General features: G+C 40.2%; 1 protein-coding gene across 5 annotated transcripts in view; it reads left to right on the top strand.

The window, feature by feature from the left end:
- Window positions 1-17,253, top strand: part of KAT6A (lysine acetyltransferase 6A) — a 119,855-nt gene extending 102,602 nt beyond the window's left edge. For 4 of the 5 annotated variants that reach the window (XM_035270420.3, XM_008979388.4, XM_078347627.1 and 1 more), the window contains 6 exons: window positions 83-176; window positions 2,490-2,721; window positions 3,449-3,656; window positions 4,974-5,576; window positions 8,643-8,955; window positions 11,947-17,253. In XM_035270420.3, the coding sequence (XP_035126311.1) occupies window positions 83-176; window positions 2,490-2,721; window positions 3,449-3,656; window positions 4,974-5,576; window positions 8,643-8,955; window positions 11,947-14,606 (4,110 nt within the window). In that variant the 3' untranslated portion in view covers window positions 14,607-17,253. Of the gene's footprint in view, window positions 1-82; window positions 177-2,489; window positions 2,722-3,448; window positions 3,669-4,973; window positions 5,577-8,642; window positions 8,956-11,946 lie in introns of those variants that run through there. The other variant, XM_078347628.1, reaches the window with a different exon arrangement.
- Window positions 17,254-20,045: the final 2,792 nt, after the last annotated feature.

The raw sequence follows: 20,045 nt of genomic DNA, 5'->3' as shown, positions 1-20,045 counted from the left end.
GCCATCAGTCTTTGTTTCCTAACAATTAGCATTATTATTCACTTTTACCAGCCTGTTTTAAAACTTGTATTTTCTCCACCAGGAAAAGCACTGCCAACAGAAGTACAACGTTTCCTGTATAATGATTCTTCCTCAATACCAGCGTAAGGGCTATGGCAGGTTTCTCATCGATTTCAGTAAGGATTATATTAATTTCTCATTGGTCCCTTCCGGTGGACCTTCTTCTGTATATATAAAGATTTGTAGATGATTTGTTGGCTACTAGTATCTTTTGTTGTATTGCTATATGAGCCTTCAAAAACCTAAAGCCGGCCAGGCGCGGTGGCTCACGTCTGTAATCTCAGCACTTTGGGAGGCCGAGGCAGGTGGATCACGAGGTCAAGAGATCGAAACCATCCTGGTTAACGTGGTGAAACCCCGTCTCTACTAAAAATACAAAAAATTAGCTGGGCATGGTGGCGTGTGCCTGTAATCCCAGCTGCTCACGGGGCTGAGGCAGGAGAATTGCCTGAACCCGGGAGGCGGAGGTTGCGGTGAGCCGAGATCACACCATTGCACTCTAGCCTGGGTAACAAGAACGAAACTATGGCTCAAAAAAAAAAAAAAAACCAAAACCTAAAGCCATTGCTGGTTGCTGTGGCTCATGCCTGTAATCCTAGCACTTTAGGAAGCTGGGGTGGGAGGATTGCTTGAGCCCAGGAGTTCAAGACCAGCCTGGGTAACATGGTGAGACCCCATCTCTACAAAAAATTTAAAAAGTTAGGTGGGCATGATGGTACACACCTGGTTAGTGTTCCAGCTATTGAAGAAGCTGAGGTGGTAGGATCACTTGAGCCCAGGAGGCTGAGGCTGCAGTGAGCAGTGGTACCCCTGCATTGCAGGCTCCAGCCTGGGCTGCAGAACAAGACTGTCTCTCACAAATGGAAATAATTAAAACCTAAAGCCACAAGTTCCTTTTATTTTGGTTGGACATGAAATATTTTTTAAAAACTAATATTGAATAAAATTTTTTTGTGATATATAGCACATATCTTTAATTTGCAACTGTTCATTTACAATGGAACTTAGTTTTATGCAATAATACAATACTAAGAACATTGTATAACTGCTTCAATTAGTGCTAATAAGTACTGTGCCTGCCCTATTTTTGTTATCCAATTATCTGAGAAAATGTGTGTATTTTTTAGTTAGGCTTTACCTAGTGGTTAAGCATATGCAACACAACTTTCAATATCTTAAGAAGTGAATGATAGGGAAAATAGTTTAATCTGAGTTAAAAAGTGACAGCTCACTGTTCTAAAGAGATCATTGTGGAACTGCATTTTATTTTTCACACATTGGTAATCTTGCTTAGAAAGTTAGATGTATGTTTGTAATAAATGTCATGATTATGAAATAGTAATTGAAGGGAATATTTTACTCGGATATTGCTATTAAATAATATTTAAATGAATATATGCAGAACTAATGGTTCAAACAAAAGATTTTGATTCCAGTCTTGAGACGTTAATTAAGCTGCTTCTTGGCTTTAGACTGTCCTTCTGTCCATATTTTATTGGAAGTATGTACTCTACTGGTTGTTTTACACATTTTCTAGTCTTTTTAGATGAACAGTAGGGGATGGAACTCAGATTACTTCCTTTAATGTTAATATATTATTTTGAAATAGGATTCATGATTAGATATCTTATATATACCATTAAATTGCAAAGTTAGGGAAAATATTTGAGGGGGGTGTGTATGTGTTGTATGTGAGGTATACAATCTGTGTAATAACAGTATTGTTTTTATTTACTTTTCCTGATATATGTTTCCAAATTATATTCTTACACTGCTTTTACATTTTCTTTAATGGCAATAAAAATACCTTTCTCTCCCATCTCCACATTTTCGATGCCTTTCCTTAGAAGTTATGCCTTTGTTTTCCAGTTCTTGAGAGTTGTGCACTAGAGAGGACAGAGTCCACAGTTCCACACTTAGGCTGGCAGTCCTGCTTGCCTAGAATTAGAGTGATAGGTAATTGTGAGGAGTTTTGGTTGAAGTGAAAGCTTGTCATCTAATTCGCTCACAGAACTACAGTTTTAATAGGATTACATGAAAAGGAAGGCATTATTTTGTGCTTCTCAGTTCAGATATAGCTGTTGCCACCTAGTGGTCCAAATAAAGCATGCAAGGCTTGTTTCCCCTGGCTAGGACATTGAACTAGAAATGGTTAACAGAGTCCTGTTATTTAACACTTTTGAATTTTTTAACAAGGTGATTTATATTAACTTAGACAAAATAATACTTAGTGTTCAATACAGATAAATTATGCATTCTTTCTGCAGATTTGTTTTATTAAAATAGTTTTGCAATTTTGTTCTCTTTTTTTGAAGGAATTTACCTTTGGAGTTATTCTTGGTTGTAGAACAGGGGATTATTATTTTGGTGAATCCAGTTTTTTGGAGTGGCTGACATATTTGTGATTCAGGTTATGTGTGATTCTTTAGGTTATTTGTTATCAAAGCGTGAAGGCCAAGCAGGGTCTCCAGAGAAACCGTTATCTGATCTGGGTCGTCTTTCCTACATGTCATATTGGAAAAGTGTAATATTGGAGTGCCTTTATCACCAAAATGACAAGCAGATCAGCATTAAGAAGTTAAGCAAGTTAACCGGAATCTGCCCTCAAGACATCACTTCCACACTCCACCACCTACGAATGCTGGACTTCCGTAGTGACCAGTGAGTATCACATCCTTTTGTATACCTTTGAAAGATAATTAGGTTGAAGTTTTTGGATCAGCCAGCCAGATTATTGATGAAAGGGCATTAACTAATATAAATGATGTACTTGGTGATGATGAGATATCACTTTCCTCTCTAGGATATTTTATTCGATTGTCTATATATACAAACTTCTTAAACTGAACTCTTTCTGGTGTATTCCTTCCAATTTTTGGATGTAAGCTATTGAATCTTTCATCATCTAGTGTTGGGAGCTCTTTCATAATACAAGAAGTAACCACTCTAGAAACAGTGTCATTAAATGAAGTGCCCATGATAAATTTTCATATAAATGGCACAAAGTGAATGTAGATAGAAAGGAAGAACAGACAGTTCACCAATCCCTAAAGTAGTAGAAAAAGGTCACAAAGAACGGCATTTGAGCCAAATAAATGGAGATAGGAAAGAGAGTGCAGAAGAGCAGGTGAACTTCTGGAGTGGGTCGCATGAGACAGTAGGCAGTGATAACAGCCTGTGGCCATGGTAGAGAGCTAAGTGTTTGTGCTGCTTCACACTCCTGACCATCTCAGGTGGTGGGTCATTTCCACATTCCATCTTCCCAGGCAGGCTGTCTTTGCAGTGCCCATCATCGTCTACAGCCTTTACCAGAGGTTCTCATCTCCACATTCATTTTTATGTGCATCTTATACATTGTTGATTGCTATAAACTTTTCTCTGGTTCCAGATTTGTGATTATCCGCCGGGAAAAACTTATCCAGGATCACATGGCAAAGCTTCAGCTGAATTTGCGACCTGTAGATGTAGATCCAGAATGTTTGCGCTGGACTCCAGTCATAGTGTCCAACTCTGTGGTCTCGGAGGAGGAAGAAGAGGAGGCTGAGGAAGGAGGAAATGAAGAGCCACAATGCCAGGAAAGAGAATTAGAGACCAGTGTAAGGGCATGAATAGTTTCTATTTTTGATGACAGAAGATATATTTTTTATTTCATGAGTATTTATGATAATGTATTATGATAATTTTTCACAGAAAAGTAAATTCACACTAGCATGTCAAGAGTTTTATTCAATGGTGGATCATGATTTCAGGCAGACCGAGCCTGCTTTACTTACATATTTTTTAGCCCTGGGCAATTAGGAGACCATCAAGTTTCTTATAATGTGTTACTTATGACGAAAGTATTTCTTACCAGTGTGCCAATAAGCAGCTCAATTTTAAGCTGGATATTAGTTGAGAAATCTGAATTGAATCCAAATCCAACAGTTTTTAAAAAATGAAATGGAGATTGGGTGTGGTGGCTCATGCCTATAATTTCAGTGCTTTAGGAAGCCCAGGCAGGAGGATTGCTTGAGACCAGGAGTTCAGGACAACCAGGGAAATTTAGTGAGACTCCATCTCTACAAAAAACAAACAAACTGAAATGAAGATAAGATTTTTCTTAAATAGAATATCAAGGAACTATTAAATTCATGCATGTGTTCTAATGGCGCACCAAAACATCTCCAGCACACACAGGTCTTTTTAGCCGTTAAAGGGTTGCTGATGGACTGTACTACATGTGTCATTGTCAGTGTTTTTCTTCATGTGATCATACTTTTATAGCTCTTATTTTTTAAGCAGTGCTTCATCCTTTAACATCTGTGTCCTTTGATAAACATAAATCCCATGCCCCTCTTTAGTGCAGTTTAATTTTCAAAATAAATATTCAGAATAAAAGTAAAACTTTAAATTACATAAATTTTCTTTCATATTTCTCAAATGCCTCCTCCTCCTTGCCCATGTCACAAGATCCTGTCTCCTCCTCCCTGTTTATAAATTTTTATTTCATGATCCCATTTAACATTTAAAAGAACAATAGTATTCACTTTGCTTATTGAGGATGGTACTGCAGAGAGGTTCAGAGCACAGGCTCTGGAGTCAGACTGCCTGGCTTTCTATCCCAGCATCTTCACTTGCTCTTAAGTGACCTGGGGCAGAGTACTTATTTTTTGTACCAAACACACCTTATTTGTAAAGTGGAGATGTAGTGGTAATATTTCATATGATTATTGGGGAGATTAAATTAATGCATATACAGATTTGAAACAGTGCTGAAACAGGAAATATTAATGTTAAATATTAAATAATTGATCATTTTCTTTTTAAAACTCAGTTTCCTTTTTTTTCTCTCAGTACTTAAAAGGTTAGAAGAGATACATGTAAGCAAACAAGACTGAAAAATTAACCAGCATTGTTTTATTTTCTAAAATCAGATGGGAAAGTCTGTGTGTCGTGAGGACAAAGAACAAGATTCTTACTCAGCAGAAAGTGAAAAGAAACCAGAAGTTATGGCTCCAGTCAGTTCTACACGTTTGAACAAACAAGTCCTTCCTCGTGATAGTCTTCCTGCAAATAGCCAGCCATCTCGGAGGGGCCGCTGGGGGAGGAAGAACAGAAAAACCCAGGAACGTTTTGGTGATAAAGATTCTAAACTGCTCTTGGAAGAGGCGTCTTCAGCTCCTCAGGAACAATATGGAGAATGTGGGGAGAAATCAGAAGCCACTCAGGAACAATACAATGAAAGTGAAGAGCAGCTGGTGGCCTCTCAGGAGCAGCCAAGCCAGGATGGAAAACCTGACCTTCCCAAAAGAAGACTCAGTGAAGGGGTTGAGCCCTGGCGAGGACAGCTCAAGAAAAGCCCTGAGGCTCTGAAGTGCAGACTAACAGAAGGAAATGAGAGGCTGCCCCGCCGCTACAGTGAGGGTGACAGGGCTGTCCTCAGGGGCTTCAGTGAGAGTAGCGAGGAGGAGGAAGAGCCAGAAAGCCCTCGGTCAAGCTCACCACCAATTCTCACAAAGCCCACGTTGAAGCGAAAGGTAACACATTTCTTTCCAGGTCTTCTCTTCCTTCAATTCCAGTTTATTATATACCTTTTTGTTATAGCTTACAGTTCTGAAAGAGTAAAGTTAGAAATTCATAGTGTGTTGCTTTATAAACTTTAAGCCTTTATGTATTGTAGCTCAAGATCTTCACAGTGAACATTTGAGATGTGCATGTAACTTCTTTGATTCATGGGAATTCACTCGGAAATCATAAACTTATTTAAGGGCTCCACCTCTTGGGACGCAAACAAACTTCTTTTCAGCCTACTGGTTTGATGTCCAAATCATGACTTTTAGGAGCTTTAAAAATATTTTTAAAGTATGTACAGATTAGAAGAGTTGATATTAGAAAAGGAGACCAAAATATTACACAATTAATTGGAAAGTGAACATAGTGATGCCCTATATTTTGAGGTACTCAGAGTACAGTCACTCATCTTGGGTGCTACTATTTTCTCTGTGCTTGCCCCACTTCTCGCACATCCCTCCAGTGGTTTAACTTGGTCTCTCTTGCTTTAAAAATATTTTCTAAACTATATTCGATCATCTTGCAGTTTCTGAATGATAGCCAATTAATTATTAAATAATGTACGATGATGATAATGAATTGTGTTAAGTTGTTTACCAGAAACATTCCAGGCTTTAAGCATTACCAGGAGGCAGCCAGACTGAATCGAGGCCACTCCCTGGAAGAGCCACTTAGCCAGCTTCCAGCCAAAGCAGCAGCACAACCATTCCATTCCTTTCCTTTCCTTACAGGGCCTTAAAAAGCAAGGCAGGATTTTTTTTTTTTTTTAAGAGAATAATATCTTCACAGCAGTTGTAAAATACAGAGTTTGCCTATACCCCAGTCAGTTTCCCCTTTATTAATCCCTTGCGTTGGTGTGGTACATCTATCATAGTTACTGAACCAATGTGGATACATCACTAACTAAGAGTTCATACTTTATTCAGACTTCCAGTTTTTCTTAATTTCCTTTTTATATTCCAGGATCCTACCCATAGGGGTAAAAGGCCATTCTCATCACATAATTAAAGAGTACCTGTCAATACATGTATCTATCAGTATGTATAGGGAAGCTGGGCATGGTGGTGCACTCTTATCATCCTAGCTATTTGGGAGACATAGGAATATCACATGAACTTGAGGCTATAGTGCACGATGATTGCACCTGTAAATAGCCACTGCACTCCAACCTGTGTGACATAGCAAGACCCCGTCTGTAAAAACAAAAAAAAAAGTATCAAGTATGAGGGTATTTATTATCAATATGACTTTTCCTTGTTGAAGTTAACTTTGATGACCTGGCTTAAGATACTGTTTGTCAGGTGTCTACTTCTCTTTTCCCTTTCCTGTGCTGGAAGGAAGTCACTGCACACCCAAGATTTCTACCCCTCAGGGTGGAGGCTCAGCATAAGTTATTTGAATTTCTGCTTGGGAGATTTGTCCTTTCTCCCTCATCTGTTTGTTTATCTAAGCATTTATTTATATCATTATGGACCCAGATATTTACTCAATACTTCAATTTATAATCCAGTGCTACTACTTTTTAAAATTTGTTGCTCAAATTGTTCCAGCTATGACCATTGAGAGCTCTTTTGGTTTCACTCTTCTGTTTCTTTCCTTTTTTTTTTTTCTCAGATGGGGTCTTACTCTGCCACCTAGGCTGAGGGACTACAGGAATGCACCATCACGCCTGGCTAATTTTTGTATTTTTGATAGAGACAGGGTTTCACTATGTTGCTCAGGCTGGTCTTGAACTCCCAAGCTCAGGCAGTCCACCCTCCTCTGCCTCCAAGGTGCTAGGGTTACAGGTGTGAGCCACCACACCTGGCCTTCTGTGTTTCTTTAACATAACATACTGTTGTTGTCATATTGGGGTCTTTTTGTTTTGTTTTAAGCATTTCCTTTCTGGCACTACAAGATGCTTCAAGTTCATCTTGTATGTTTCATGCCCTAGTCCTAGAATCAGCCATTGCTCCAAGGATCAGGACTATTTTAAATCTAATTTGAAAATTACATTCTCAATTAGGACTAGTAAGTTTGAAGTAGAGAAAAGTTGAGCATTGATTAACTGTGCTGTTCATTGCATGATCATGAAGAATAGATCTTTGCTATGCTAGCATTTATATTGCCAATTTATAAAGTAATACAAATTATGCTATTATGTTAAAAAAAACAGGCAGTTAGCTCACATACAAAGTCATTTTGAAGTTAATGAATACATGCATTTGACTGAATGTGTGAACTTAAGTCCTATAGCCTCTCTGACATCTGTAGAATGAAGGGATTGGATTAGATCATCTCTGGCGCTTCATCTGTTATTTTGTGATATTAATTGTATAGTCGAAGTATTTGGTCAGCCCAGTGTGAAGTTGTGCTGAATGTGCCTAAATTTCAGTAACAGATTTATTTTACTTTTGAAATATTTCACTGAGTGAATACATTTCAGCTCCATATTTCTTTTTTTTTTGGAGACGGAGTTTCGCTCTTGTTACCCAGGCTGGAGTGCAATGGCGCGATCTCGGCTCACCGCAACCTCCGCCTCCTGGGTTCAGGCAGTTCTCCCTCAGCCTCCTCAACTCCATATTTCTACATTCCACAACTTTTTATGAGTAGTTCATAAAAATGGCATACAACTTTACTGATAGTTCTGCTAACCTTAACAGTAGTGCTATAAGACAAAATGTTTTTGTTTCTCTTTTGCTCTTAAGGAAGAGCTAAGGGATTAGCCTCTTGGTCATAAAATGGCAGTATTAAAATGGGCAACTCTCTAGGATGCTAAATTCAACTGAACTATTAACTGAATTATAATGTCTGTTATTTGGAGATGGCTGCCTTTTCTTTTACAAAGTTATATTCAGTTGTCTAACACTTTTGCATTTATAGTAAGTATAGTATCTTACTATAGTATTTTGAAGTAATAGTCAAAATGTTTTTTGCAAACAGCATCCTCATTTTATATGTACTAATTCTATTTGGTTTTAAAACTATTTTCATTTTGTTAATAGAAAAGATAGTGTTCATAACTGTTAATACTTGCTTTCCCTATTAAACAGAAACCATTTCTCCACCGAAGAAGGAGAGTCCGAAAGCGCAAACACCACAATAGCAGTGTAGTCACAGAAACTATTTCTGAGACCACTGAAGTGTTAGATGAACCTTTTGAAGATTCTGACTCAGAGAGGCCAATGCCAAGATTAGAACCCACATTTGAGATTGATGAAGAAGAGGAGGAAGAGGATGAAAATGAACTCTTCCCTAGAGGATACTTCCATCGTTTGTCCTCGCAAGATGTACTCAGGTGTCAGTCCTCCTCTAAGAGGAAGTCTAAAGATGAAGAAGAAGATGAAGAGTCAGATGATGCTGACGGTATGTTTTATAGGACTCACTTAATGTGATTTATTGTCTTCAGTTATACAGCAATGTCAGTGACAGACCCTTCAGCAAAAAGGCTGAAAAATGAACACACCCATTAAGCAAGAAAAGGAACACTTGGCAGTCTCTAAAAAGTTGTATTAAGTATATCTGTCCTCATTTTAAAATGTGTTTTCCCTTCAAATCAGAACCTGTATTAATTTGCCTCTGTAGAAAATATCTTCTATTAGGCAACTCTTCTTTTTTGCCTAATCCTTTCTAAGCCTTTGTTATAAGACTCTTTAGTTGAAGGGCGAATTGGACTTAGCATCAGGAAGATGTAGTAACCCTTCACTAGAATGTGCATTCTCTAGACTTAGTCTGTTTTGTTCATTGCTATATGCTGAGTGCTTAAGCCAGGCGCTTAGTAAGTAGTGTTAAATGAGTGAATGCTAAGAAGAAAATTCTTCAGAAAGAGCAGATTCATATAAACAGGATCTAGCTTCAGATCTGTTCAGGAATCTTTCCTGAATCCTATCTGTAATACGTCTTACCCAACTAGTAATAAATTTCTCACAAATGGTAACAATAACTCAAAATAGATTTTATAGTGTAGGTAAAAATTCAACTGTCTACTTTTAAAGTAGCCTAGTTGTCATTTCTTCTCTAGCAATGCTGAAACTAGGTTTTATATATATGAGCCAGGTCAGAAACTAGTCTTTTTCACCCTAGCCTAAAGTTTTGCTAGTGTATCATGCTTCCTGCGTCTGCAGTGTGTTTGTCTCGCATGGGTGCAGAATGAGCTTTTTTACTTTGTTGGGTAAATTTGAAGAAATCTATTTGTCCAGTCTTGGTACATAAACCTTTAGCTTTCATGCATTAACTAGTTGAACTCTTTGTTCTTCTTCTTTTTTTTTTTTTTAGTCATTTCAAGTCTAGAAGATAAACTTGGCCGGGCGCGGTGGCTCAAGCCTGTAATCCCAGCACTTTGGGAGGCCGAGGCGGGCGGATCACGAGGTCAAGAGATCGAGACCATCCTGGTCAACATGGTGAAACCCCGTCTCTACTAAAAATACAAAAAATTAGCTGGGCATGGTGGCGCGTGCCTGTAATCCCAGCTACTCAAGAGGCTGAGGCAGGAGAATTGCCTGAACCCAGGAGGCAGAGGTTGCGGTGAGCCGAGATCGCGCCATTGCACTCCAGCCTGGGTAACAAGAGCAAAACTCCGTCTCAAAAAAAAAAAAAAAGAAGATAAACTTGCATTTTCTCCATTCTCATATTTTCTACATAACAAATAATTTTTTATTTTTTTTGAGATGGAGTCTCTGTCACCCAGATTGGAGTGTAGTGGCACCATCTTGGGTCACTGCAACCTTCTCCTGGGTTCAAGCGGTTCTTGTGCCTCAGCCTCCCAGGTAGCTGGTATTACAGGTGCATGCCACCATGCCCGGCTGATTTTTGTATTTTTAGTAGAGACGGGGTTTCACCATGTTGGCCAGGCTAGTCTCAAACTCCTGACCTCAAGCAGTCTGCCTGCCTTGGCCTCCCAAAGTGGTGGAATTACAGGCATCAGTCACCCAAGCCAGCCAACAAATACTTTTAATATAGTGATAAGATGAATGAATTTTTTGCTCTATCATGAATGATTCTGCAAAGTTTAACTTGTTATGTTTTGAAATACATAACTGCGAAACTAACAATTTACTTTGTAAATTTGGCACTTTACAGCCTGTCTTAGATCATTGTACACTAAAATAGTACTGGAACCCCCGATGAGGTTCCTATTGACCTAGGTTTTTGTTGATGCAGCCATTTCCTTTGTTGACTTTCAAGTTACTATAACATGTATCTTCTTAGCTACATTCTCACCCCTTCTTGTTCTTGTTCTTATCTTAGTATTCTTATCCTTTAAAAATTAATGGGGAATGTGAGTATACTTAATGCCACTGAACTTACACTTAGAAATGGTTAAGATTTTAAGTTTTATGTATAGTTTACCACCGTTTTTAAAAAATGCTAATAATATCAAATTTATTTCTAATGAATGTAATTGGTACTTTAACTTTTTTCTTGTTTGTATAGTTCTAAATGTCAGTTCTTGTCTAGGACTAAATGAATGCTTTGCAGCTATTCCCATACAAACACAGCATTAATTGAACAACTTCTCACATACGATGGCTGGAGTAATTAGCTCATCATACAACCTGAAGTGATGATTTGTGGAAACTAAGAAAATCAGAGAGAGAACATAAATCACAAGCAGAAAAGAAAAGAAGAAATAAGCTGATTTGTAACTTTTAGTAGAGACAACTTGATAAAAGTCTGACTTACCACTTATTTGCATCTTTGCAGAGTTCATCTCCATCTTTAGATGAAGAAACCAAAACATGGAATAGTTTCCCACAGCCATACAGCTGGTGATGATAGTCTTGAATTGGTGTTTTTTTTTTCTTCTTCTTCTTTTTATTGAGACAGAGTCTCACTCTGTCACCCAGGTTGGAGTGCAGTGGCGCAATCTTGGCTTACTGCAACCTCCGCCACCCGGGTTCAAGTGATTCTCCTGCCTCAGCCTCCTGAGTAGCTAGGATTACAGGTGCACACCGCCACGCCCAACTAATATTTTTGTTTGTATTTAGTGGAGACAGGGTTTCACCATGTTGGTCAGGCTGGTCTCGAACTCCTGATCTCATGATCCTCCCGCCTCGGCCTTCCAAAGTGCTGGGATTACAGGTGTGAGCACCCGGATGAATTGGTTCTAACTAGTATCTGATAACATAATGTTGACCAGGATTCTTTCATAGTTCCGCCAGTTCACTGTGTTACTTGGAATATGTCATTAATTAGTTTTATCTTCTATATTCTTTAAAATGAAGCCTATCAGGAGTTAGTTTATACAAGTAATTGTTTATAAAGTCATTTCTGTTGTACATGCTAGTCTCAGAAGAAGGAACTAGAAAAATATAAGACCTTGTAACCTGTCTTTATTTTTTGATCCTTCCTGTATAGACACTCCTATCCTAAAGCCAGTATCTCTCTTGCGAAAACGTGATGTGAAGAATTCGTCTCTTGAGCCAGATACATCCACACCTTTGAAAAAGAAGAAGGGATGGCCCAAAGGCAAGAGCCGCAAACCAATCCACTGGAAGAAAAGACCTGGTCGGAAACCAGGATTTAAGTTGAGTAGGGAAATCATACCGGTTTCTCCTCAAGCATGCGTCATTGAGCCTGTCATCCCTGTTCCTAAAGCTGGACGTAAACCCAAGATCCAAGAGTGTGAAGAAACTGTTGAACCAAAAGAAGACGTGCCCTTACCTGAGGAGAGGAAGGAGGAGGAGTTGCAGGCAGAGGCAGAAGAGGCTGAAGAGGGCGAGGAAGAGGACGCAGCCAGCAGTGAAGTCCCAGTAGCCTCTCCAGCAGAGAGTAGCAATAGTCCTGAGACTGAAGTCAAGGAGCCAGAGGTGGAGGAGGAAGAAGAGAAGCCCCGTGTCTCAGAGGAGCAGAGGCAGTCAGAAGAGGAGCAACAGGAACTGGAGGAGCCAGAGCCAGAGGAGGAGGAGGATGCGGCTGCAGAGACTGTCCAGAACGATGACCATGACGCTGATGATGAGGATGATGGCCACCTCGAGTCCACAAAGAAAAAGGAGTTGGAGGAACAGCCTGTGAGGGAAGATGTCAAGGAGGAACCTGGTGGTCAAGAGTCTTTTTTAGATGCTAATATGCAGAAAAATAGAGAAAAGATAAAGGATAAAGAGGAAACCGAGCCAGATTCTGAAGAGGAGCAGCCTTCCCATGACACATCTGTGGTGTCAGAGCCGATGCCTGGGTCTGAGGACGACCACGAAGAAGACTCCCACACTAAGGAAGAGTTAATTGAATTAAAAGAGGAAGAAGAGATTCCTCATAGTGAACTGGATCTGGAAACTGTACAAGCAGTGCAGTCTTTGACTCAAGAAGAAAGCAATGAGCATGAGGGCGCCTACCAGGACTGTGAGGAAACTCTTGCTGCATGTCAGACCCTGCAGAGTTACACCCAGGCTGACGAGGACCCTCAGATGTCCATGGTTGAAGACTGTCACACGTCAGAACATAACAGCCCTATCTCCTCTGTTCAGTCTCACCCCAGCCAGTCAGTCCGTTCAGTCAGCAGTCCCAACGTGCCTGCCCTTGAGAGTGGCTACACCCAGATCAGCCCAGAACAAGGATCCCTGTCCGCACCCTCTATGCAGAACATGGAGACCAGCCCCATGATGGATGTGCCTTCCGTTTCAGACCACTCTCAACAGGTGGTGGACAGCGGCTTCAGTGACCTGGGCAGCATTGAGAGCACCACTGAAAACTATGAGAACCCGAGCAGTTACGATTCCACGATGGGTGGCAGCATCTGTGGGAACAGCTCTTCCCAGAGCAGCTGCTCCTATGGTGGGCTGTCATCCTCCAGCAGCCTTACCCAGAGCAGCTGTGTGGTCACTCAGCAGATGGCCAGCATGGGCAGCAGCTGCAGCATGATGCAGCAGAGCAGCGTCCAGCCTGCTGCCAACTGCGGCATCAAGTCACCTCAGAGCTGTGTGGTGGAGAGGCCTCCCAGTAACCAGCAGCAGCAGCCACCGCCACCACCTCCACAGCAGCCGCAGCCGCCGCCGCCACAACCACAACCAGCACCCCAGCCTCCACCACCCCAGCAGCAGCCACAGCAGCAGCCACAGCCTCAGCCCCAGCAGCCTCCACCCCCACCCCCTCCCCAGCAGCAGCCCCCCCTGTCACAGTGTAGTATGAATAACAGTTTCACCCCAGCTCCTATGATCATGGAGATACCGGAATCTGGAAGCACTGGGAACATAAGTATCTATGAGAGGATTCCAGGGGATTTTGGTGCCGGCAGCTACTCTCAACCGTCAGCCACCTTCAGCCTAGCCAAGCTGCAGCAGCTGACCAACACCATTATGGACCCTCATGCCATGCCTTATAGCCATTCTCCTGCTGTGACTTCCTATGCAACCAGTGTTTCTCTGTCCAATACAGGACTGGCTCAGCTGGCTCCGTCTCATCCCTTAGCTGGGACTCCTCAAGCACAAGCCACCATGACACCACCCCCAAACTTGGCATCCACTACCATGAACCTCACATCTCCTCTGCTCCAGTGCAACATGTCTGCCACCAACATTGGCATTCCTCACACGCAGAGATTGCAAGGGCAAATGCCAGTGAAGGGGCACATTTCCATCCGCTCCAAGTCTGCACCACTGCCCTCTGCAGCTGCTCACCAGCAGCAGCTATATGGCCGCAGCCCATCAGCGGTTGCCATGCAGGCTGGTCCTCGTGCACTGGCCGTTCAGCGTGGCATGAACATGGGGGTTAATCTGATGCCTACCCCCGCTTATAATGTCAATTCCATGAATATGAACACCTTGAATGCCATGAACAGCTATCGAATGACACAGCCCATGATGAACAGCAGTTACCATAGTAACCCTGCCTACATGAACCAGACAGCACAGTATCCTATGCAGATGCAGATGGGAATGATGGGGAGCCAGGCCTATACCCAGCAGCCTATGCAGCCAAACCCTCATGGGAACATGATGTACACAGGCCCCTCCCATCACAGCTACATGAACGCTGCTGGTGTGCCCAAGCAGTCACTCAACGGACCTTACATGAGAAGATGAGCAAGATGGACTTGCAGTCAAAAACTTAAATATATATAAATAAAGGAAACTTTTATACTGACAAACCAGAGAAAAATGGACCTTTTTCCAGTTAAAATATTGCTGTAGATTTAGAGGAATTTTTCTTTGGTTTATTTTATTTTTTAGAAAACCTGATCTCTTTTTTTGGGTTCATTTTGTTCTGGGTTTTGGTTTTCTTCACAATCTTGAACATTTTACAGTAGAACTCATCTAAAAATGGATTTGGGGATGGGAAACATGCACAAAATCTTTTCATAATTAAAAAGAGCCTTACTTTCTTTACATACCACATGGACAGAATTTGTGTAAAAGTGAATTATCTTTATTTTAAAAATGTATGTTTTCCCTCACTGTTTGCAGCTCCCAATGTTGTCATTTTTAAATGTTATATACATCTCAAGGGTTAACCAGACCCTTTCCTCCAAACCCAACCTTTCATTTCCTACTTCATTCCAGCAGGAGGCACTTAGGGGAGACTCGGACGGGGACATGGAGAACAACCCAAGCTCCTTAAACTTATTATTATTATTGTTAATATTATTATTATTATTAATAAAGTGAGGCAGGAAAATGCTTCTCCTTTTAAAATCCCCTCCACTCCCCCCCACACACACACCTCTTGAAACCCTTCCCCAAGAATGTTTCTTTATAGACGGACTTCATTGAAATCTTTGTTGTTCTTGAATCAAGTGTAATATAATTTTTTTTCTTTTTTAAAATATTCCCACTCAGCACTCAGAGACACAAAAATACTGTAAGTCTCAATTAACAGCAGAATCTCAGAGAAAAGCTGTTTGCAATCCAAGTCCAGCCTTTGGAGGAATAGAGATGGTCAATTAACAATCAAAAAGAGGAGATTAACCTCTTGTTTTTTTACCACCTGGTGAATCAGCCATAATGCGCACACACGCCACCCAGCCTCTTGTTTCTAGTATGTACTTTGAAATGCTAACTGAGGGTCTTGATGCTTGAGCCTTTGACTGATAAAACTCAAATAGCAGTCCCGAGTGATTCGCCTCTTAGGTTCTTTCATGAAATGGTGGATTACTGTACATTTTAGTGATTTGAAAAATAACTGACAAACCTTTGACACTGTTTATTTCATGTTGGAAGAGATGGCACAGATATGTGTCAGAAGGGAGATCACGGTGTGAGTTTTATAGCTACTTAAATAAGATACCTCTACTTTTTGTTTGTCTTTTGAGATCCTGAGTTCATCCCCTCTGAATCAGAGTGCACACGCGCCTCTCCTGTGAGTGGCTAATGAGAAGAGGGACAGACCGACCACCAGCACAGTAGGGCAGATCTGGACAGCAGGACATTGGCATGTCCATGTGTTGCTCCCAACTCCATTCTCTTTTCTCTCATGCAACCAGTTCGCCCATTCTCTTCCTATTACTTGCTCCAGGGATAGGTAAAAAATATATATATATATTCCATCATTAGAAGATGGAAACTATTATACCACTTGGTATGTGCAGTCAAATATCCATAAGGGGGAAGTACTGCTTAAAGAAATATCTGTAAGCATTAAATTCTCTCCTTTATTTGTACATTTTATATAGATATTTTTAAAGTACTAATTAGGCATTAAATTTTTTCAAATGCACAGGTTTGTTGGTTTTTTAATACACTTTAATTGACTTTCTCAAGCGTGCTAGGTAGAAACAGGCAGAATTCCACATCTTCCCACTCTCAGCTCTGAGCATGTGCAAGGCTGTGTAGGACCCAGTTTCTCTGTATATACTATTCCAGTTCCCAGTCATCTATGTAGAAAGTGCACTGTGCTGCCCTCGCCCTACATCTTCAGCTGTGTCATTGCTTCCTGGTTGGGGTGGGGACAGGGTGGGTCGGGAGGGAGGTATATCGGGAGGAGGGTGGGTCAAGGCAGAAGGAGAAGCTGTTGAAATGAGGGCCGTGAATTCAGTTTCTGTTGGTTTGCAGTTGTGTTTGGTTTTGTTTGTTTCTTTGAAAAAAAAAAATTCAATCGGGCAGCTCCCTTTTCCACAAGCCTCTTTGTGACTGTAGAACTATTGTAGAAAAAAATGTTCTTTTCTATATTATAAAAGAAATTATCCAACACAGTAATATTGGTACCTGTCATTTTTTCACTTCTGTTTAAAAAAAATGTATTTTTAGCAAGATAACTTGGGTAATCTTCTAAAAAAGAAATTTAAAAACTCACTGTTAGTGACTTTGATGCCTTTTAAAATAAGAGCTTTTTCATTTCATTCCATCTTTAAAATTTTTTATCTTTGTTGTAGAATATTAAAAACTATTTTAAGAAAGATAAAAATTCTCTTTAAAGAGATCTCTAGCGTGTGTGAATAGAGCTCCAGATGCCTCTAAAAGCCGCATGTACAAAGGAAGCCACGTCTATCCTGTCTGTTTATATTTGCTTTTCCTGTTTTGTAACCTCTTTGTACTTTGTTCATGGTGACTTGTAAGCTAAGGGGAAGGGGTGCCTACATGCCTTTGTACTTCTCCATGTCATGCGCTCCTGGGCCAGTTGGCCTCCCTTCCTCTCCTTGTATGTAATATCTTTTTTTCCCCTTTCTAGCAAGTACTTTCAAAAGAACTCTGTACATTTTAACATAAAAAATAAATTATGTTGAGCCATTTTGGATGTCTGTCTTGCATGTGGAATTTTTCTCCCTTCCCAATATGTCAGAACTCAATTCTCGTCCTACACCCAGAGACCTATAAACAGCCTTTTCATTTTCCTCTTTATTATAGAAGTACAAGTTGGCCTTTGCTTTTAAATTTCAGTTTTCATTTATGTCTGTGTTGGAATACCAACAATGTGAATGGATTTTACTTTTCCAAAGAACATGGCCCAGTAACCCTACTTTGGATTTTGTAGAGCCGTTCATATGAACACCTTCTAAAGGGATTTTAATTCCTGTCCCCCGACCCCCCCCACCATCCCCCGGCAAACAAAGCAGTTGCAATAACAAGTAGCCCCTGACTTGTGATAAATTGGAATAATTTTTATGAATCTTATTTTATAATTAACTATTTTGTTTCCGCCCCCCCCCCCGCCCCCATCATTCTGCTTTTGCCAGAACTCAAGGCCCTGAACATTGATGACTTTTTGGTGTTCTCTTTTGGGTTGTGTTTGCTTCTCATCATTTAAAATTGTGGGCAAGAGGCAGATTCCAGAAAATCAGATTTCACTTTGGAAAATTGGCCTTAGTTCCTGGTGGTAGGCAGTGAGGCAGGTTCAAGTTTTAGCGGCCTCCAGACTTTATCTGCCCTTTCACACTGAGTTAGGAATTGAGGAACTGTACGTGACATTACCTATAGCAGACATTTGTTCTAAATTTCATGCTCTTAAAGTTTAGGCGGTACAGTCATGTCATCGCCAGAAAAGGAATGGTTTGTGTCCCTTGATGTCTTGGCTGGCTATATAACCATGATATGGACACAGGTTGTGTCACTGTGCTATGCAGTTATTAGTGGATTGTCTTGAAAACTCTTGCCTTTGCTACTGCTTTAAGTGGTTTCAACATAAAGCAGTTCTGTTTTTTTCTGTATAAGAGATAATGTGGCCAAAGAGCGTATTCTAGACTACACATACACATACATACACTATATTGCGTTTAAGTATGATTTGAATTTATGTAATTCCATGTATAGCCAAGGAATGGATGAATTGTTCATAGTAGGGGAGGTGCTCCTATTTCTTTGTTGTCTGTCCACCTCCTGCAGACAGTAGATATAGGAGGAAAGTGAAGTGATGCTCCATCGATGCATGTGATACTGAGAGCCTTAGTCAACCAACCTATTGGCAAACATTGAGTAACTAGAGCACCAGGAATCACATTCTTTTAAAGCCTTTCTGGGCACTTCAGGTGGTGCCTGGCTGCTTTTGCAGCATGGTGACACCGGTATGAACTCCCTGAACACCAGAGTCTTACCAGCCTCACGATTCCAGCTCTAGGTGAAAATTATCTCAGATTCTCCAAATCACAGCTCAGGCGGTGGTAATTTTTGTCATATTCCTTCCTCTAGTCTTCATAGTGTACAACATGTGGGCCAATGGTGATGGAAATCGAAAGGAATAGTAAGAGAGCTATCCTTGGCAGAACAGAATATGCAGGATCCTTAGGATGAGTGGTAGGAAAAAGGAGCTCTACTTCTTATTGATTTGACCTTCAAGAAACCTAAAAAGTCAAACGAATGATTTATGTAAATGAACTCAAAAGATCATTTAGAGTAACATTTTTAGTGTTGGCAAGTGTCTGGAATTCTTGAGGACGGTCATCCAAGTAAAGGCCTACAGTCCCCAGAACAAAACCCAACCTGTTTGTTAATAAATTTCTGATAGTGGGCAGGATAGGTTTGTTATGTAAATTGTGTGGTTACATAATACAGACCTATAGATTTTCTTTCCAGAGTGACAGCTACAGATTGGGCTTCATGGAGATTTTTATCTGTGTTAGTAAGGAGCCTACATACTGGTATACCAATTGCATAAGGCCTCAAAAAAGTGGCAGCTGTCATTTTTGCCTAAAATAAGAAAAGCTTGGGATATGATGACTTTGGATTTTGAGGTCTTTTAAAGCCTTAGACAGAGATAGTCATAGAGAATGTTTTCCTGTGGCTATTACGAACAAACTTTGAGTGTAAAATACATATTCTTGTTATTTTAACAAAAAAATGTTATAACATTTAACTTTTTACTAAATAGACATTTCTGAAAGTCATATTTAAGCCATTTCAAAAAAAATAGTAAATGTTCTCTGGGATGGTGAGTTCATTTTTAACTGTTTTTAGTTTATACATGCACAAAGTTGAACCGGCAAGATAAGCATGATGAATTGAGGTCAGCTGTTGCCTGTGCTTCAAGTGCACACCAACATTTCACTTCAGAGCTGGCGAATTTAATTGGAATTTCTATTAATATTCATTGAAAAATGGACATATGCTTAATGTTGGAAGACATGAGCCATTCAAATCACCTGTCATTAAAATTGGCCTTAAAGAGCTTTTTGAACCCTAGACTTATAATTTTCAAAGTTTTATATAAAACCTTTAAATTGGTACCTAAGTTTAAAGTCTGTTCTGAACAAAGTAAAGAAAAACGTTCATACATAACTTTCTTGCTAGGACTGAGGCTCTGTCCCATGTACAAGCAAGTTTTACTGGTTTAAATGATTTGCTACTTTTAGTAAAATTGCTTGACTTATTTTTTTTTTTTTTTCTTGAGACAGAGTCTGGCTCCGTAACCCAGGCTGGAATTCAGTGGCACGATCACAGCTTACTGCAGCCTCGACCTCCTGGGCTCAAGCGATCCTCCCACCTCAGCCTTTCCAAATGCTGTAGTTTTCTTTTTAAAAGAAGGTTAATAAAGCAGTTGTAGTCAATTACGTTAAAATGATTGAATTTGATCATAGTTTCCCAAAGAAAACGAAA

The sequence above is a fragment of the Callithrix jacchus genome, chromosome 13 (genome assembly GCF_049354715.1).
Source record: "Callithrix jacchus isolate 240 chromosome 13, calJac240_pri, whole genome shotgun sequence".
In the NCBI taxonomy this organism is placed as follows: Eukaryota; Metazoa; Chordata; class Mammalia; order Primates; family Cebidae; genus Callithrix; species Callithrix jacchus.
The sequence above is the reverse complement of the archived record's forward strand: the minus strand, read 5'-3'. Positions and strand labels throughout refer to the sequence as shown.